Source organism: Bufo gargarizans, chromosome 7, assembly GCF_014858855.1.
Source record: "Bufo gargarizans isolate SCDJY-AF-19 chromosome 7, ASM1485885v1, whole genome shotgun sequence".
Taxonomy (NCBI): Eukaryota; Metazoa; Chordata; class Amphibia; order Anura; family Bufonidae; genus Bufo; species Bufo gargarizans.
In genome coordinates, this window is record NC_058086.1 from 195,718,162 (window position 1) to 195,739,251 (window position 21,090).

Sequence of the window (21,090 nt, forward strand, 5' to 3'; positions counted from 1 at the left end):
ATTTCAAAAGTGCCCTAGTAAAAAGGCACTGAATACTTACGTCCATGAGAAATTTTAGCTCTTCCTTTTTAATAAATTTACAAAAGTTTCTAAAATTGTTTTCACTTTCTCATTATGGGGTGTTGAATGCAGATTGATAGATTGATTGAGGGGGGGGGGCTAAAAAGGGGTTCTGTCACTTCAGCATATAGCCTTTATTCTGTAGAGAAAGTTAACAGAAGGCAATGTATTGTGATTGTCCATATTGCCTCCTTTGCTGGCTTCATTCATTTTTCCATTACATTATACACTGCTCATTTCCATGGTTACGTCCACCCTGCAATCCATCAGTGGTGGTCGTGCTTGCATGCTATAGGAAAAAGCACCAGCCTATGTGCGCTGCCATGGTCTCGGCCGCCAGAGGGGCTGGCACTTTTTCCTATAGTGTGCAAGCGCGACCACCGCGGCAGGATTGCAGGATGGTCATAACTATGGAAACAAACAGTGTATAATGTGATGGAAAAATGAATCCAGCCAGAGAAGGAAGCAATATGGACAATCACAATACATTACTAAGTGTCTCGTATAAACTTTCTCTACATGATAAATGCCACTTGCTGAAGTGACAAAACCCCTTTAACCGCCTCCGGACCGCCTAACGCAGATGTGCGGACCGGAGGCGGCAGCCCTGCGCACGACGACGCATATACGCGTCATCTCGCGAGGGCCGGGATTTCCTGTGAACGCGCGCACACAGGAACGGAAGGTAAGCGAGTGGATCTCCAGCCTGCCAGCGGCGATCGCTCGCTGGCAGGCTGGAGATCAGATTTTTTTAACCCCTAACAGGTATATTAGACGCTGTTTTGATAACCGCGTCTAATATACCTCCTACGTGGTCCTCTGGTGGTCCCTTTTGTTTGGATCGACCACCAGAGGACTCAGGTAGCTGTGTAAAGTACCACAAAACACTACACTACACTACACCCCCCCCCCCCCCGTCACTTATTAACCCTTTATGAACCCCTGATCATCCATGATCACCCCATATAAACTCCCTGATCACCCCCCTGTCATTGATCACCCCCCTGTCATTGATCACCCCCCCTGTCATTGATCACCCCCCCTGTCATTGATCACCCCCCCTGTCATTGATCACCCCCCCTGTCATTGATCACCCCCCTGTCATTGATCACCCCCCTGTCATTGATCACCCCCCTGTCATTGATCACCCCCCTGTCAGGCTCCGTTCAGACGTCCGTATGATTTTTACGGATCCATGGATCGGATCCGCAAAACACATGCGGACGTCTGAATGGAGCCTTACAGGCGGGTGATCACCCATATACACTCCCTGATCACCCCCTGTCATTGATCACCCCCCTGTCATTGATCACCCCCCTGTAAGGCTCCATTCAGACGTCCGTATGATTTTTACGGATCCATGGATACATGGATCGGATCCGCAAAACACATGCGGACGTCTGAATGGAGCCTTACAGGGGGGTGATCAATAACAGGCGGGTGATCACCCATATACACTCCCTGATCACCCCCTGTCATTGATCACCCCCCTGTAAGGCTCCATTCAGACGTCCGGATGTGTTTTGCGGATCCGATCCATGTATCCATGGATCCGTAAAAATCATACGGACGTCTGAATGGAGCCTTACAGGGGGGGTGATCAGTGACACGGGGGTGATCATCCTGATCACCCCCTGTCATTGATAACCCCCCTGTAAGGCTCCATTCAGACGTCCGCATGTGTTTTGCGGATCCGATCCATGTATCCATGGATCCGTAAAAATCATACGGACGTGTGAAGGGAGCCTTACAGGGGGGGTGATCACCCTGATCACCCCGTCATTGATAACCCCCCTGTAAGACTCCATTCAGACATCCGCATGTGTTTTGCGGATCCGATCCATGTATCCATGGATCCGTAAAAATCATACGGACGTTTGAATGGAGCCTTACAGGGGGGTGATCAATGACAGGGGGGTGATCAGGGAGTCTATATGGGTGATCACCCCCCTGTCATTGATCACCCCCCTGTAAGGCTCCATTCAGACGTCCGCATGTGTTTTGCGGATCCGATCCATGGATCCGTAAAAATCATACGGACGTCTGAATGGAGCCTTACAGGGGGGTGATCAATGACAGGGGGGTGATCCGGGAGTCTATATGGGTGATCACCCCCCTGTCATTGATCAAACCCCTGTCATTGATCACCCCCCCCCCCCCCCCCCCCCCCCCCCTGTAAGGCTCCATTCAGACATTTTTTTGGCCCAAGTTAGCGGAAATTTTTTGTTTGTTTTTGTTTTTTCTTACTAAGTCTCATATTCCACTAACTTGTGTCAAAAAATAAAATCTCACATGAACTCACCATACCCCTCACGGAATCCAAATGCGTAAACATTTTTAGACATTTATATTCCAGACTTCTTCTCACGCTTTAGGGCCCCTAAAAAGCCAGGGCAGTATAAATACCCCACATGTGACCCCATTTCGGAAAGAAGACACCCCAAGGTATTCGCTGAGGGGCATATTGAGTCCATGAAAGATTGAAATTTTTGTCCTAAGTTAGCGGAAAGTGAGACTTTGTGAGAAAAAAACAAAAAAAAAAATCAATATCCGCTAACTTATGCAAAAAATAAAAAATTTCTATGAACTCGCCATGCCCCTCACGGAATACCTTGGGGTGTCTTCTTTCCAAAATGGGGTCACATGTGGGGTATTTATACTGCCCTGGCTTTTTAGGGGCCCGAAAGTGTGAGAAGAAGTCTGGGATCCAAATGTCTAAAAATGCCCTCCTAAAAGGAATTTGGGCACCTTTGCGCATCTAGGCTGCAAAAAAGTGTGACACATCTGGTATCGCCGTACTCAGGAGAAGTTGGGGAATGTGTTTTGGGGTGTCATTTTACATATACGCATGCTGGGTGAGAAAAATATCTTGGTCAAATGCAAACTTTGTATAAAAAAAATTGGAAAAGTTGTCTTTTGCCGAGATATTTCTCTCACCCAGCATGGGTATATGTAAAATGACACCCCAAAACACATTGCTCAACTTCTCCTGAGTACGGCGATACCAGATGTGTCACACTTTTTTGCTGCCAAGGTGGGCAAAGGGGCACACATTCCAAAGTGCACCTTTCGGATTTCACCGGTCATTTTTTACACATTTTGATTGCAAAGTACTTCTCACACATTTGGGCCCCTAAATTGCCAGGGCAGTATAACTACGCCACAAGTGACCCCATTTTGGAAAGAAGACACCCCAAGGTATTCCGTGAGGGGCATGGCGAGTTCCTAGAATTTTTTATTTTTTGTCGCAAGTAAGTGGAATATGAGACTTTGTAAGGAAAAAAGAGAAAAAAAAAAAAAATCATCATTTTCCGCTAACTTGTGACAAAAAATAAAAAGTTCTATGAACTCACTATGCCCATCAGCGAATACCTTAGGGTGTCTACTTTCCGAAATGGGGTCATTTGTGGGGTTTTTCTACTGTTTGGGCATTGTAGAACCTCAGGAAACATGACAGGTGCTCAGAAAGTCAGAGCTGCTTCAAAAAGCGGAAATTCACATTTTTGTACCATAGTTTGTAAACGCTATAACTTTTACCCAAACCATTTTTTTTTTTGGCCAAACATATTTTTTTTATTATCAAAGACATGTAGAACAATAAATTTAGCGAAAAATTTATATATGGATGTCGTTTTTTTTGCAAAATTTTACAGCTGAAAGTGAAAAATGTCATTTTTTTGCAAAAAAATCGTTACATTTCGATTAATAACAAAAAAAGTAAAAATGTCAGCAGCAATAAAATACCACCAAATGAAAGCTCTATTAGTGTGAAGAAAAGGAGGTAAAATTCACTTGGGTGGTAAGTTGCATGACCGAGCGATAAACGGTGAAAGTAGTGTAGTGCCGAAGTGTAAAAAGTGCTCTGGTCATGAAGGGGGTTTCAGCTAGCGGGGCTGAAGTGGTTAATTAAATATATATTTTTTTAAACTCTAGGCCGCAACATAAAATGTGAAAAAGCACTCTGAAGACTCTCTGAATGCACCGTACTGGTGGTGCTTTGAATGCTTAGCATATTGCAAATTCATGTCTTGAACTGAAATACCAGAGGATCAGCACTCATGCCAACATCTACAATATTGTTAATCAAAACTAGACACGAGAACAATACAAACCGCAAGGACTGCATTGTTCCCACTGCCACTGGAACACAAATCATACCAAACCGGCGAAATAAAAGCTTCATTAAAATGAACAATTAGTTGATACAAAAGATCTGTTCGAATACTTCTGTTCTTACCAAAACAAGCAATGTTCCCATCCATACCGATGTATTTCAAGTCGTACTTTGCGGCCTCGCTCTCAATGGGATCGGTTTCCGATGTGTCATCCATTGCAAATATCTCCTTTTGTCTGAACTCGGCATTGTCGTCAAAGTTAATTTTAGCATCAAAGCACACGACTGCGGTGACAAAAAAAAAAATGGAAGAGAAGAGAAGAATGAGAAGTTACCCGATGCCAAGGCAATTCTTCCTCGAGCTTAGAAGATTAGAAACCACAATGAGAAAAGATATAAAACAAATCTGTCGACGTAACAACGACACAAACATCTATTATCTATCCAAAGACGACGGGCGGATGGATGAGCAAATCTAGAGAAAGAACATAATTAGGACGGAGCCATTACTTCCTATTGTTTTAATGCTTTATTATTTTGTGCCGCTAATTAGGTTTATTGAGTACAAGCCGTTTGATCAATTATACGGGAAGGCGTTTTGTTCTGAGTTTTCCACAGACAATACAGTAAAGAGATGACAGTGGGACAACAGGGTAACAATAGAAGAAAAAGTAGAGTTTAGACGTGCAATCTTTGTGACGATCTGAGATACATAATGAAGCCATTAGTGTCCAGCCCTCATTCCTGACTGCAATGAGCGATGTGGACCCACTGTGCAGACTAACCAGTTTGACTTTGGTCTAAGCCTAAAAGGCATTGTCCTGGCAGTTCCCTGCTGTTCACCTTTTAGGTATCTGGACTTCGCTGCAGGGAACCAGCCAGGTTGCCACCTCTTGGAGTAGTCTTGGTGTAGTTGGCTGCTGACCCATGTAGTCAGAGACACCGGAGAGAAGGAACAAGGACTCAAGCAAGGGCAGAAAAAGCGTAGTCAAATGGTCAAAGATCAGGGCAGGCTATGTACGCGAGTATTCCAGTAAGCAGTTCCAAGGTCAGGGCAGGCGGTAAGGAGCAGAATCGGTAGACAGACAAGGTACGGGACAAGGGTAGTCAGACAAAAAATGGATCCTGCATGACACAATGCAAGACAATGGGGACGGATCTGTTTTCTCAGACACAATACAAAACAGATCCGTTCCTTATTGACCTTCAATGGTGTACATAAGATAATATATCCGTTCATAATGGATGCAGATGGTTGTATTATCAGCAATCCCTGCCGGATCTGGCAAAAGCGCAAGTGTGAAAGTAGCCTAAATAGGGGGGCTGCATTCTATCCGTGTGGTAAGAAAGTTCACTGGGCACTAGTCTGAATACACCCAGGGAGAGTGGAGTGATGCCAGCACCTGCTTGGGACAGCAGGACAGTGGCAGACACGGGTCTCCAGCCTGAGATTGACTTTCAATTTTTAGGGCTGTTCAGCAGGCCCATCATTCCTGGGGTGGAAGCTTATGCATCTTCAGGTTACCTTCAGCCCAATGGTTCTGGTCTACTTCAGCCCAGGGACACTAAAGCTGGCCATACATGGTATATAGCTGTCGGCCAAACACTACCTCTCCCGACTCCCCAATACATATGCATGCGCGTTGGGCACATTTACACAGGGCAATGACAAAAACTCTGGTCAGGTGATCATCACTGTCCCACAAAAAATTATTATATTTTATTTTTTAAAGCAGCAGACGGACCTTATAGCCAAAGAGTTATTCAACAAGAGCTATGTGTATAGCGCCACCTTCTGTTGGTTCTTTTCCTTATTTCTCTGTCCACTTTGCTGAGGTGGGCGCACATGCTTAGTTCCATCCTGCAACTTCCACCACCTGTATCTACAGGTATAAACAGTGACCTATAAATGGTGCCCCCCAGTGTTTACTATGTATACCAATGTGCATGACCATGTACTGAGATACCACATGCTCCATCCTACAACTGCCACCAGATGTATCTACTGTTGGAAGCTGTGATAGTTACAGGGAGAGAGCTGCAGCAGAAAGGGCACATCCCCTGAGAAAGGACACACCCTGAATGGTCAGCAATTGAAACAATGAATGTGGAGATCTCTGGATCCATGTGAGGTACAGGGCTGGTTCCTGCTTTGTTAGAAAGTGTTTGTCATGTACTATATGATGTCCGATTTTAAATTTTTACGTTAATCTTGGCACAACCCCCTTTTAAAATCTAGAAGTGAATCATAAAAGGAAACGGCTAATCTTGCCCTCACGGTTTGTTAATCTACAGGATTTTCTGTATGTTCATGAAACAAACAAACCTGCAGAAATCATGATGAGAACACAGGCTCCGATCTGCATCGTCTTTCCATCTTCAGCTAGGGAACGGATGGGGCAGACGTTAATTAAGGGGGTGAGGCTTAGGGATCTTTTTGATGTACTGCAGACATGGCAGAGGTGAGGCTCCTGACGCAATCAGCGGTCTTAATGGCTGTACACCTAAGGCTACTTTCACAGTTGCGTTCAGAGCGGATGCGTCTGAGACGGATCCGCTCATATAATGCAGACGGTGGCTCCGTTCAGTACGGATCCGTCTGCATTATAATGTTAAAAAATTTATAAGTGTGAAAGTAGCCTCAGACGGATCCGTCCAGACTTTCAATGTAAAGTCAATGGGGGATGGATCAGTTTGAAGATTGAGCCATATGGTGTCATCTTCAAACGGATCCGTTCCCATTGACTTACATTGTAAGTCTGGACGGATCCGCACGCCTCCGCACGGCCAGGCGGACACCCGAACTGCTGAGCGGAGGCTGAACGCTGCCAGACTGATGCATTCCGAGCGGATCCGCATCCACTCAGAATGCATTAGGGCTGGACGGATGCGTTCGAGGCCGCTTGTGAGCCCCTTCAAACGGAACTCACAAGCGGACACCCGAACGCTAGTGTGAAAGTAGCCTAAGAAAGCGGTCCCCCAAAGACTCATTCAGCTGATCTTACCCCCCCCCCGCTCTGCCAGACAACATGCCCGACCAATGGACCTACAGGATCACTTGTGTACCAGGTTGTAGCACCCGTTTAAAAGACTGTGACTGATCAGTCGACACCAATGCCAACCAATAGATCCCACTAACTTATCATGAGTTCTGTCAGGTTGCCAAGAAGTCTACCATTTTGACGGGGAAAACAGCACATGAAAACCACAGGATCTGCAACAGAGGCTCCTAACAGCACCCCTAACGTAGATGTGAACAGAACCCAAGCACGATTTACTCAACCATTGTGACTATGGCCAGAATTGAGAGTCGGGCTTCAAGAAGACTCCTTTATATCAAGGCCCTTATTAAAGGGTGTCTGAAAACAGAGCACGCCCATTGCTCCACTCACTTCTACAGCATGGGACTGATGGAGATAGCTGAATGATGGCGGTCCAACAAACAGTGAAGAGAGCGGAGGTCACTTACGTGGACCACTGATCCAGTTACACTGGAGACACCAATTCTCTTGATTGGTTGGGGTCCAGGCAGTCGGATCCCATCGATCATACAGTTATCAACTAGCCCCAAAAATGGCGTCGCTCTTGTCCATGGGCTGTGTCTGGTAGTGCACTTCATTCCTATTCATGTGAACAGGGCCTATAGACAAGAGTGGTAAGAAATGACATCACTGTTTTCTAATCCCCTTTAACACTTGGACATTTCATCATCCAAGGGGAGGGCACGGCCACCAACAACATCATGGTTCCTCCTGATTGACTGGTAACTGCCTGCAGTCTGCAGATATCTGTATTATAGGATTAGGCAAATGCGTCCTCTTCCCGGCATACAACGTGGTAGCTTAATTGAGCTATATTTCCACCACTGACTCTCTCCAAACAGCCACCGACGGCACGAGATTAACCCATTATTTAATCCCAACAAGTAAACAACTTCATCACCAGCGAGACAAGTTGCTTAACTTTAATTGGCTTCTCTCTTTATTATTATCCCAGTGATTGCCGAATTACACAGCCGTGACCAGATGGCGACTGTCCTACTCATACACGAGCATTAAACTGTTACGGGAAAATTTTATTTGACCATTAACAAACAATTATATATTTTAACTGGTTTTAAATAACTGCTGCAACAGCTGAAACGTACGCCTCCAGTAAGAATATCTACATGTACAGCACTGTGGCTCCCTGCAACGCAATGTGTTCGGCTGGCGTACATTGAGAAGTGGGACCCAAGACTGGGTTACGGAGATACAGAGTCTAAGGGAACCTCCCGCCCGTCACCAGGGACCCCCACAAGTAAATATCATGTAGTAACTGCAGCTGCATCATCGTCATCCTCATTCACTCTAAGGCCTCTTTCACACTACCGTTTTGTTTTGCAGGCCGTTTTTTGCATTCCGTATACGGTCTATATACGGAACCATTCATCTCAATGTACTCCGTATGCATTCCGTTTCCGTATTTCCGTTTAAAGATAGAACATTTCCAATTATTGCCCGCAAATCACGTTCCGTTGCTCCATTTAAGTCAATGGGTCTGCAAAAAAAAAAACAGAACACATACAGAAATGCATCCATATGTCTTCCGTATCCCTTCCGCTTTTGCGGAACCATCTATTAAAAATGTTATGCCCAGCCCAATTTTTTCTATGTAATTACTCTATACTGTATATGCCATACGGAAAAATGGAACGGAAACGGAGACACAACGGAAACAAAAAAACGGAACAACGGATTCGTGAAAAACAGACCGCAAAACACTGAAATAGCCATACGGTAGTGTGAAAGAGGCCTAAGGCTACGGGTGCAGAGGAAGCCTTTCAATTAAACCGACAACAGGGCCCGTTACAAGTTGCGTCCCCGCGTGACAACCAAATACTTATCACAGGGACTGCAGACTGCTATACGTGCATAATGTTAACTCTGCCTGACAGCCGGACGTGAAGGCGCCGGGGTCTTGTCATGATTTATGCAGCCTGCCCTTCTTTCCCCCCGCCAATGCTTAGTCATAAGCAGGGAATTATTTTATTATTTTTCACTGATCTCCACACAGAGAGCAAAAATCCAAATAAGATCTCATCTGACTCAGCCTTCCCAGGCAGCGGAGATGGTGACAATAACATCCATAGGACCCCCCTCCCCATTTACCCTCCATTACTCTATCACCAACCTGCCTCCGTTATTTTCTAATCGAGCTCTCGGAATCAGATTAGACTTCTGCCCTCTCGGAGATGAGCCGATTCTATTTTCCAAAAATGAACTTCAAAGTTGTATTTTACTGCGTGTTCTGCTTACCGTGCAAATATCTGATCTAATGCGCAGTACGCTGCGGGTACAAATTCCTATTAAGTTAGACTACGGCAAAAAAAAAAAAAAAAAACATTTGACTTACAATTCCTAAATTGAGAAATAGAGCGAGTGCAGGGCTGTTTTTGGCAGGTTTATAGCAAGACACAGATAAGCGGTAATCCCCGGATCGGAGGGGGATAAAAACTTATTGGTTTTTACGTTGGAATTTAAATCCAATATCGGAGTCGTTATGAAGCCATTTGGCTCAGAAAACACTTGGGTCCAATTTGAAACATTCAGATTTACAAAAGATTTTTTTATGGGGCCCAGAAGTAAGACGGAGCATCCTCAGTTTTTCCAGCGGGTTGCAGTAATGGCTTGGAATGGCCTTTTTTTTGTGCTGTGTTGTTAAAGGAATTTTTCCGACTTTTTCTAACCAATGACCTTTTCTCAGGATAGGTTATCGGTATCTGATCAGGGATGGTCCGACACCCAGAACCCCCACCGATCAGCTCTTTGAGGAGTGTCGGTAAGCGGCGCAGCCTAAACACAGCTCATCAAGCACAGCGCCATCCGTTATGCAGTGACTGTGCACGGTATCGCAGCTCAGCACCATTCACTTGAATGGGACTGATCTGCTCCTAGGCCGCGTGGCCAATGAGCGGTGACATCACTGGCCTAGGCTAAGCTGCAAGAAGGTCTAGGCGTTCCTGTGAGAGCCTTTTCAAACAGCTGATTGGTGGGGGTCCCTGGGGTCGAAACCCCACCGATCAGACACTGATGGAATATCCAGAGGACAGGTCATCAGTTAAAAGTTGGATAAGGCTACTTTCACACTTGCGTTCGGTGCGGATCCGTCTGGTATCTGAACAGACGGATCCGCACCTATAATGCAAACGCTTGCATCCGTTCAGAATGGATCCGTCTGCATAACTTCTTTTTAAGATCTGAGTTTTCACATTGTGAAAATTTAGATCCGACAGTATATTCTAACACAGAGGCGTTCCCATAGTGATGGGGACGCTTCAAGTTAGAATATACTAAGAACTGTGTACATGACTGCCCCCTGTGTACATGACTGCACCCGATCTCTTACAGGGCGCTGTGATCCACACAATTAACCCCTCTCCCTCCCCAGTATTAAATTCATTCAATGCGGTCCCGTCCCCCCCGCAGTTCTGGCTGCCATGGTCACTTAGCAATTTTAGAAGCATTATACTTACCTGCGCTGTCTGTGACCGGCCGGGCGCTCCTCCTACTGGTAAGTGAAAGGTCTGTGCGGCGCATTGCTTATAGCACAGACCTGTCACTTACCAGTAGGAGGAGCGCCCGGCCGGCCACAGACAGCGCAGGTAAGTATAATGCTTCTAAAATTCAGAACTCTCCGCTGCCACCAATGATTGGGGGGTGATTTTAATTAGAGAGGGGGGGGCCGCACTGGCCAGCAATGAATTTAATACTGGGGAGGGAGGGAGGGGAGGCCTCACTGGCCACCAATGAATTTGAAACTGGGGAGGGAGGGGGGTCTGGCCCTTGCTGCCTGGCAGCACCCGATCAGGGGGCTGAGATCCGCACAATTAACCCCTCAGGTGCCGCAGCCCCCTGTAAGAGATCGGGTGCTGCCAGGCAGCAGGGGGCCGTTATGTACACAGTTCTCAGTATATTCTAACTTGAAGCGTCCCCATCACTATGGGAACGCCTCTGTGTTAGAATATACTGTCGGATCTGAGTTTTCACGATCTAACTCAAATCCGATGGCATATTCTAACATAAAGGGACGCTTCAAGTTAAAATATACCAATCGGATTGGAGAAAACTCCGATAGGGACTCCTGACTTTACATTGAAAGTCAATGGGGGACGGATCCGTTTGCAGTTGCACCATATTGAGTCAACGTCAAACGGATACATCCCCATTGACTTGCATTGTAAGTCTGGACGGATCCGTTTGGCTCCGCACGGCCAGGCAGACACGAAAATGCTGCAAGCTGCGTTCGGGTGTCCGCCTGCTGAGCGGAACGGAGGCCAAACGGAGCCATACTGATTCATTCTGAGCGGATCCGCATCCACTCAGAATGCATTGGGGCTGTACAGATCGGTTCGGGCCCGCGTGTGAGAGCCTTCAAACGGAACTCACAAGCGGAACCCCGAACGCAAGTGTGAAAGTAGCCCAACCCTTTAAAAGTCACAAGGAATAAATAATGCAAGATGTCTCATATGGGGAAACGAAAAAAAGGAAAAACATTTTGTGTAAAATGTAATTATACGGATGACGTACGTGTGCATTCCGTATTTTTCGGACCGGAACAGCTGGGCCCTAATGGAACAGTCCTATCCTTGTCTGTAATGACAATTTTTTTGTGTAACAGACAAACGGAAATGGAATGCACACTGAGTAACTATTTTTTTATTTTTTTTGGACCCATTGAAATGAATGGTTCTGCATGCGGTCCGCCCAAAAAACTAAACAAAACGAATGAACACGGAAAGAAAATAAGTCCATATGCATGAGCCCTAAGGCTGGGCTCACCCTACCGTTAGTGGTTCGGAGCCTCCATCGGCCGCTCCGTCAGATGAGACCGAAACAATAGTGCCGCCTGGTGTCGACATAATCCAAGTCACTGGGTCATTGGTTGCATCGTAATGTAAAACATGACGGCAGAGTGAACAGAGCCCAATTCATACAAGTAATGAAAGGGTAGGCTGGACGGCTCTGCATGACACTGCAAGCGCACAGCAGTACAGTATGGCCCTACAGACTGGTACTCCGCAGTACTGGGACTGCTGAGTCGCAACGTGTCATCTCTACTGAATGTGCGTAATCAATGGCTGCTCCGATGACATCACTGCTGTGGTCAGTGTTAGGAGACCACTGACTTATCCGGGTCCAGACCAATGCCATATCAAATGTTGGAAACTTTAGACATCTAGTATGAAGAGGAAGTTCAATTATCATTTTATTAATCATATCCTTGTGGTAATTTACAATCTGGCTTATTTCTACTCGTTCTGCTTCGGTTTCATGTGTCACTATAAGAAATGCTCCATTTGTCGGTCTTCACATTCATCAGCGACTGATTTGAATAATCTCCGACTCCTTTGCGGCCAAATTAAAGATTAATTAATAAACTTAACAGAATCTTCCCATGATGGTTAAAATTAAGCATCTTAATATGCTTTTAATTACCATTAGACAAGCTACTTATCGCAAGTTTCTGCACATCATTCACGTCGGAGTCGCCGGTAATTAATTTGTCCCACTGCAACAATCGTTGGGTGACAATTTGGTGTTGCGTTCGCTTATTATTTACCTCTTTCTGAGCCAATTGGGAAAAGACTTTAAAGGGATATTCCAGGTATATAGTTATCCCACCTATCTAATAGGGTGGATAGGGGACTAACATAGAAATTAATAGTGTAGGGGTGCATGCCCAACCGACCGCTCTGTTCACTTTGGGGGGGCGCTCGTTCTTATGACTGGTGGGGGTCCCTGTGATAGGATCCCCACCTAAGAGTTATCCCTTATCCTGTGGATAGGCAATAAATTTATATACCGGAATACCTCTTTAAGCAAGTGAACTGGAATGCAAGGCTACATGGGAGACAAAGCGGGATGAGGCTTGAGGCTCGGTTGAAATAGCACATTCATTAGTGTTCATTACTTTATGGATCCAAAATGGCGGATGGGCCAGGAGAGGCATAATTTACAGCAGCAGGACAATTAACTGAAGGGGATTCACTGATCAGACCATTGAAACCAGTGTCTGTCGAGGAGTGGGATATATGAGACAGCAAGAGAACAGTCTGTTTTTGAGGTTGATGCGTTGGAAGCAGGGAAACTGGGCAACTGGGCAAAAGTAAGGATCTGAAAGACTTTGACAAGAGCCAAATTGTGACGAGTAGACGACTGGGTCAGAGCATCTCCAAAACAGGAGGTCTTGTGGGGTGTTCCCAGTATGCAGTGGTTAGTACTTAGCAAAAATGGTCCAAGAAAGGACAACCAGTGACAAGGTCATGGGCACCAAAGTCGCTAGTCCGTCCGGTCCGATCCCACAGTATAGCTACTGTAGTGTCCACTCCATGATCTAGGACCACTCCATAGAGAGGAGTCATGTGACAGACCATGGCCGCCTTTAAGGCATATTCCAAGATGGTTGGTCGCCTCCACAACACCACAGAATTCTATGGAGAAGAGCAGTGCATAATATTGACCACTGCTTCATACATGGCTAGTGCGGCATGTGTAGGGTTGGGGAGTTGTGTTGCCTATTTTAGTGATGGGTGGGGGTCCCATAGGTCAGAACTCCACCAATCTAAACATTTACATGTTTCACCACTAAAATACCCATTTAAAAGGGTTATTCCATGAACGGTAGCATTCAGCTAGCCACATGATAGGTGAAAAATTGCTGGGGGTCAGTCTGCCTATGTAGACAGCGCTGTCGGCCTCATAGAAATCAATGGGCTGCCATTCGTAGAAGCGACGCTGGGACCCTTCTTTTCAGATTCCTAACAGAATGGAAGGACTAAGGTTTTATTATACTAGAATTGTTATATACAGTGTGTGTGTAGAGATATATATATATATATCAATTGCAATATAATAGAACCTTAGTCCTACCAATCTCTTAGGAACCTGGAGATAGATATATACAGGTCCTTCTAAAAAAATTAGCATATTGTGATAAAGTTCATTATTTTCTGTAATGTACTGATAAACATTAGACTTTCATATATTTTAGATTCATTACACACCAACTGAAGTAGTTCAAGCCTTTTATTGTTTTAATATTGATGATTTTGGCATACAGCTCATGAAAACCCAAAATTCCTATCTAAAAAAATTAGCATATCATGAAAAGGTTCTCTAAACGAGCTATTAACCTAATCATCTGAATCAACTAATTAACTCTAAACACCTGCAAAAGATTCATGAGGCTTTTAAAAACTCCCAGCCTGGTTCATTACTCAAAACCGCAATCATGGGTAAGACTGCCGACCTGACTGCTGTCCAGAAGGCCATCACTGACACCCTCAAGCAAGAGGGTAAGACACAGAAAGACATTTCTGAAGGAATAGGCTGTTCCCAGAGTGCTGTATCAAGGCACCTCAGTGGGAAGTCTGTGGGAAGGAAAAAGTGTGGCAGAAAACGCTGCACAACGAGAAGAGGTGACCGGACCCTGAAGAAGATTGTGGAGAAGGACCGATTCCAGACCTTGGGGGACCTGCGGAAGCAGTGGACTGAGTCTGGAGTAGAAACATCCAGAGCCACCGTGTACAGGCGTGTGCAGGAAATGGGCTACAGGTGCCGCATTCCCCAAAAACAGCGGCAGAAGCGCCTGACCTGGGCTACAGAGAAGCAGCACTGGACTGTTGCATGTCATTCGGAAATCAAGGTGCCAGCGTCTGGAGGAAGACTGGGGAGAGGGAAATGCCAAAATGCCTGAAGTCCAGTGTCAAGTACCCACAGTCAGTGATGGTCTGGGGTGCCATGTCAGCTGCTGGTGTTGGTCCACTGTGTTTTATCAAGGGCAGGGTCAATGCAGCTACCTATCAGGAGATTTTGGAGCACTTCATGCTTCCATCTGCTGAAAAGCTTTATGGAGATGAAGATGTCATTTTTCAGCACGACCTGGCACCTGCTCACAGCGCCAAAACCACTGGTAAATGGTTTACTGACCATGGTATTACTGGGCTCAATTGGCCTGCCAACTCTCCTGACCTGAACCCCATAGAGAATCTGTGGGATATTGGGAAGAGAAAGTTGAGAGACGCAAGACCCAACACTCTGGATGAGCTTAAGGCCGCTATGGAAGCATCCTGGGCCTCCATAACACCTCAGCAGTGCCACAGGCTGATGCCTCCATGCCACGCCGCATTGAAGCAGTCATTTCTGCAAAAGGATTCCCGACCAAGTATTGAGTGCAGAACTGAACATAATTATTTGAAGGTTGACTTTTTTTGTATTAAAAACACTTTTCTTTTATTAGTCAGATGAAATATGCTAATTTTTTTTAGATAGGAATTTGGGTTTTTCATGAGCTGTATGCCAAAATCATCAATATTAAAACAATACAAGGCTTGAACTACTTCAGTTGTGTGTAATGGATCTAAAATATATGAAAGTCTAATGTTTATCAGTACATTACAGAAAATAATGAACTTTATCACAATATGCTAATTTTTTTAGAAGGACCTGTATATAAAAAAAATATTTAAAAAATCCTAATAGCCCATCTAAGACCATGTAAAATCTACCTAATAGAGAAAGCAGGAAAGCAAACAGCTGCTTACAGGACATTTATGGCTCTCGCTTTACAATATTCTTCATTCGTTTCCATTGGAGACCATGGATATTTTATGGGGCCCGTATTACAAGCTGGCACTAAAAAACAGACTCAGTTGCTGGAAACTCAATGGACAACATTTCAGCCAACTAGATGCCGCTAATGAAAGTCGTATACTGCGCATTTCATTTAATGGCGTTTAATTAGGTGGTTTTTAAGGTCTGACTTGTGGATCTAAGAATCCCGATGCCAAAACCAGGGCTGTGCAGCCATCCCCAGAGATAGCTGCAAATGATGAAAACCCTCAGCCATCTTGTGTTCTGCCGAAATCACCGCTATAACTAGAAGATTCTCCTACAAGCTTAAGCTTTGTTTGGCAGGGCGTCCAAAAAACGTCTGAACTGCGGATTCTCAGAAAGACATCTGGGGACTACTCGACTACTCGTCTTCATCTAAAAAACTGCCACTGGTATTTCAGGAAATCAATTATTTTCCCTTGAAACGCATTGTCTAATGAAAAAAACTGGTGTGGTCTTGCTAGGCTATGCCACCAATGAATGACAATTCTAAATCAATTATTTTGGCTTGAAATACGTTGTCCATTGCAAATATGGAGGTCATCTCACTAGGATATGCCATCAATGACCGGCTTGTAGGAGGTCAGCTGCTACATTTGGTGTCAATTGCACTGCCACCCCATTGGCTGCATTTGGCTTTTCAATTATAAATCAATTATTTTGGCTTGAAACGCATTGTTTAATGGCAAATATAAAAGGTCATCTTGCCAGGATATGCCACCAATGACCAACATGACCGCCTAATTTCAATATTTGGTGCAGATTGCGCTGCCAACCCACTGCCTTCATTTGGCTTTCAATTCTAAATCAATTATTTTGGCTTGAAATGCGTTGTCTAGTGACAAATGATGACATCTCGCTAAGATAGGCCGCTGATGACAAATGTGTGGGGTGGTCTGACTGTTCTAGTTGGTGCCAATAGCGCTGCCACCCCATTGGCTCCATTTGGCTTTGCATTATGTCGCATGGCCGCCATGTGGCCTCAGGAGGGAGCCGGAGGTGATTACAGAATGTCCTAGCATTGCTAGCGCCTTGATCTACTGAAAGGTGGTGGGATCAGTAGACAAACATCCCAGGCCATTACCTTTAATGAGTACGTCCTGGGAAAATTCGATTCAGCCAAAAGGGCGCAGCACGATCGACGCCATCACTGATAAACGCCACACTTTTCAGCCACATCTTGCAAAAAGGGAATTTCTCAAAACCCTATGAGCAAGAATGCAAAACTGGGTCACCGCAGAAAATTACCAAAACAGGGCACTCACTGCATTCGTTTACAGAAAAAAATAAGTAAAAATCTGGCAAAATTCAGATAGTCAAAATTTTGAAAAAATATATAAAAATGGCACAATACTCACATTTCAGCACAGGCCTCCGCCAAGAATCAAGTATTTTCTAATACACAGAGGTAAAAGGTGGAGATAACATGCCAACTGCTCCCTCCCTGCAAGAGCCCCCACCTATAGAGAACAAACCAGGACGGGGCCTACACCAAGTCTCGCCCCAGACTTTGCAGCAGCTTTTCATATTGGTCTCGATCTACTTTAATAATAGAGTTAAAATGTCCCATACATTAGATTAAAGGGGCTTTCGGGTGATGACCAATCTTCAGGATAGGTCATCAGCATCTGATCGGTAAGGGTCTGCCACCGGATCAGCTGTTTGAGAAAGCAGTGGTGCTCCAGTGACCGCTGCAGCCTCCTCGCAGCTACCCAAGCACAGCGCCACCCACTGGATAGTGGCTGTGCTCGTTATCGCAACTCAGCTGTATTCACTTGAATGCGACTAAACTGCGCCTAGGCCTTGAGCCCAATGAACGTGTTACCACTGGCCTAGGCGCGACAGCCTTTTCAAGGAGGGTGCTGGGAGTCGGATCCCCACCGATCAGATACTGATGACTGATCCTCAGGATTGGTTATCATCAGTATAAAACATTCGGACAACCCCTTTGACGTTTGTGGCTGATCGGTTAGGGTGCCAGGAGTCAGACTCCCACGAAATCAGATACTGATGACCTAGTATGGGGTGGTCAGGAGAAATAACTGACAGTCGAATGAGCCTTCACCCGACAGGTAACAAAAGGTGCAGTGTACCGCACATACCTGCAAAAGATGGCAGCGCTACGATGCGCCAAATAAGCACTTGGCACTGAGACAAAAAGGGAAGAATATCTTTTCTTTTCTGACATAACTCGGTATTTTCAGAGTCTAACGAGGTAATTCAACGGGGCCCGAGACTCCTGGATTGTGCAATGCGCCTTTTAGTTATGAAAGCGTAATGCCGTCAGGATTTTTAATCTCCAGAACAAGGCCATTTTCTCCTTAGCATGCTGCCAATTCACCTGGCATTGATTAAGTGGCACCGGCCCATGCAGACAGAGTGATTACTACAGTTTGCACAAAAATTGATTTAAAAAACTTTGTAAAAAAGGAAGAAGAAGAAGGAAGAAAAAAAAAAAAAAAAGCATTGTCGAGTTCTGCAGATTGATCTGGGGAGTTGAAAATATGGATCTTCTGTACATTAAAAACTACACATGATGCATCAAGGCTGTGGCGAACATCGAGAGGCGCTAACCTGACATCATCCACAGTATAAATCGCAGCTGAATGAGCCTCATGTATCTCATTATCACTCACATGAATAAATTGCTTTTTAACGATAAACCGCTCTGAGGTTTACGACGGAACGTCGGCTTTCGAAAAATTGTAGCGTTTTATCTTTGCACATTTGCCTAGAACTTTTTATTCCCTTTGCTTTTCAATGGCTGAACGACGACAATGACAAGGTACAGATCAACCAAATGTATGCGCTCCTATTGTGAGAGCTGTCCCCGGCACTTGCCCTGTGGAGTCCAGCAGCAGAATGCAGACTACTGTCCATGGCTGTATAATGCCAGCTCAGAGCTGATGGGTGGAAGTTAAAACTTTAAAGGGGCATTCCGGTTGTTAGAAGTGATCCCCTATTTACAGGATAGGGCATAACTATTAGATCGGTGGGAGTCCTACCGCTGGGACCGCCAACAATCGCAAGAATGGGGGGCCACTACCCCCCTGAAATTAACGGAGTGACCGGTAATGCATGTGTGCGGCCGCTCCCTTCATTTCTATAGGAAATGCATGCATGCGCGACTGCCCGATCCGTTCATATCAGGGGAATGCAGGGGGTACGGTGCCCCCGTTCTTGTGATTGGAGGGGTCTCGGCTGTAGGACTCCCATCAATCTAATAGTTTTCCCCTATACACTACGTGCAGAATTATTAGGCAAATTAGTATTTTGACCACATCATCCTCTTTATGCATGTTGTCTTACTCCAAGCTGTATAGGCTCGAAAGCCTACTACCAATTAAGCATATTAGGTGATGTGCATCTCTGTAATGAGAAGGGGTGTGGTCTAATGACATCAACACCCTATATCAGGTGTGCATAATTATTAGGCAACTTCCTTTCCTTTGGCAAAATGGGTCAAAAGAAGGACTTGACAGGCTCAGAAAAGTCAAAAATAGTGAGATATCTTGCAGAGGGATGCAGCACTCTTAAAATTGCAAAGCTTCTGAAGCGTGATCATCGAACAATCAAGCGTTTCATTCAAAATAGTCAACAGGGTCGCAAGAAGCGTGTGGAAAAACCAAGGCGCAAAATAACTGCCCATGAACTGAGAAAAGTCAAGCGTGCAGCTGCCAAGATGCCACTTGCCACCAGTTTGGCCATATTTCAGAGCTGCAACATCACTGGAGTGCCCAAAAGCACAAGGTGTGCAATACTCAGAGACATGGCCAAGGTAAGAAAGGCTGAAAGACGACCACCACTGAACAAGACACACAAGCTGAAACGTCAAGACTGGGCCAAGAAATATCTCAAGACTGATTTTTCTAAGGTTTTATGGACTGATGAAATGAGAGTGAGTCTTGATGGGCCAGATGGATGGGCCCGTGGCTGGATTGGTGAAGGGCAGAGAGCTCCAGTCCGACTCAGACGCCAGCAAGGTGGAGGTGGAGTACTGGTTTGGGCTGGTATCATCAAAGATGAGCTTGTGGGGCCTTTTTGGGTTGAGGATGGAGTCAAGCTCAACTCCCAGTCCTACTGCCAGTTTCTGGAAGACACCTTCTTCAAGCAGTGGTACAGGAAGAAGTCTGCAAGGTAAGAAAAACATGATTTTCATGCAGGACAATGCTCCATCACACGCGTCCAAGTACTCCACAACGTGGCTGGCAAGAAAGGGTATAAAAGAAGAAAATCTAATGACATGGCCTCCTTGTTCACCTGATCTGAACCCCATTGAGAACCTGTGGTCCATCATCAAATGTGAGATTTACAAGGAGGGAAAACAGTACACCTCTCTGAACAGTGTCTGGGAGGCTGTGGTTGCTGCTGCACGCAATGTTGATGGTGAACAGATCAAAACACTGACAGAATCCATGGATGGCAGGCTTTTGAGTGTCCTTGCAAAGAAAGGTGGCTATATTGGTCACTGATTTGTTTTTGTTTTTGTTTTTGAATGTCAGAAATGTATATTTGTGAATGTTGAGATGTTATATTGGTTTCACTGGTAAAAATAAATAATTGAAATGGGTATATATTTGTTTTTTGTTAAGTTGCCTAATAATTATGCACAGTAATAGTCACCTGCACACACAGATATCCCCCTAAAATAGCTAAAACTAAAAACAAACTAAAAACTACTTCCAAAAATATTCAGCTTTGATATTAATGAGTTTTTTGGGTTCATTGAGAACATGGTTGTTGTTCAATAATAAAATTAATCCTCAAAAATACAACTTGCCTAATAATTCTGCACTCCCTGTACCGGAATACCCCTTTAAAGGTCACAAATATATCGATTGTGACACATCAGGTAATTGCCGCACATGCAATTCCGTACACGAGTATATGCTCCAAAGGTTTCATGGGTACCTTCACTTAAAGGGGTTGTGCCACCATTAAATGTTATTTTAATATAATTCAGCATGAAAAATGAGTGACTTTTGTTATTTACTTTCTGTTAAAAGGTTTCAATTGTAAAAAAATTATTCTCAATCATAATGACACCCCCTGGTGTTTAATCTCTATAGTAATGTGCATGTCCACCTACTGAGGTGGTCGCAATTGCTCAGTTCCATCCTTCAACTGCCACCAGCAACATCTACGGTTAGAAGCAGTAACAGGGAGATGTCTGCAGCAGAAAGGACATGCCCACTATCAAAGGACACACCCCCTGAGCTGTGACCTGGAGAGAGCTGCAGCAGGACACACCCCCTGAGCTGT

At 45.0% G+C, this 21,090-nt stretch overlaps 1 protein-coding gene across 1 annotated transcript in view; it reads right to left on the reverse strand.

Moving 5' to 3' along the window:
- Positions 1-21,090, reverse strand: part of SUCLG2 (succinate-CoA ligase GDP-forming subunit beta) — a 197,488-nt gene that overhangs the window by 90,747 nt on the left and 85,651 nt on the right. The window contains exon 8 of the mRNA XM_044302167.1: positions 4,298-4,459. Within this exon, the coding sequence (XP_044158102.1) occupies positions 4,298-4,459 (162 nt within the window). The remainder of the gene's footprint in view (positions 1-4,297; positions 4,460-21,090) is intronic.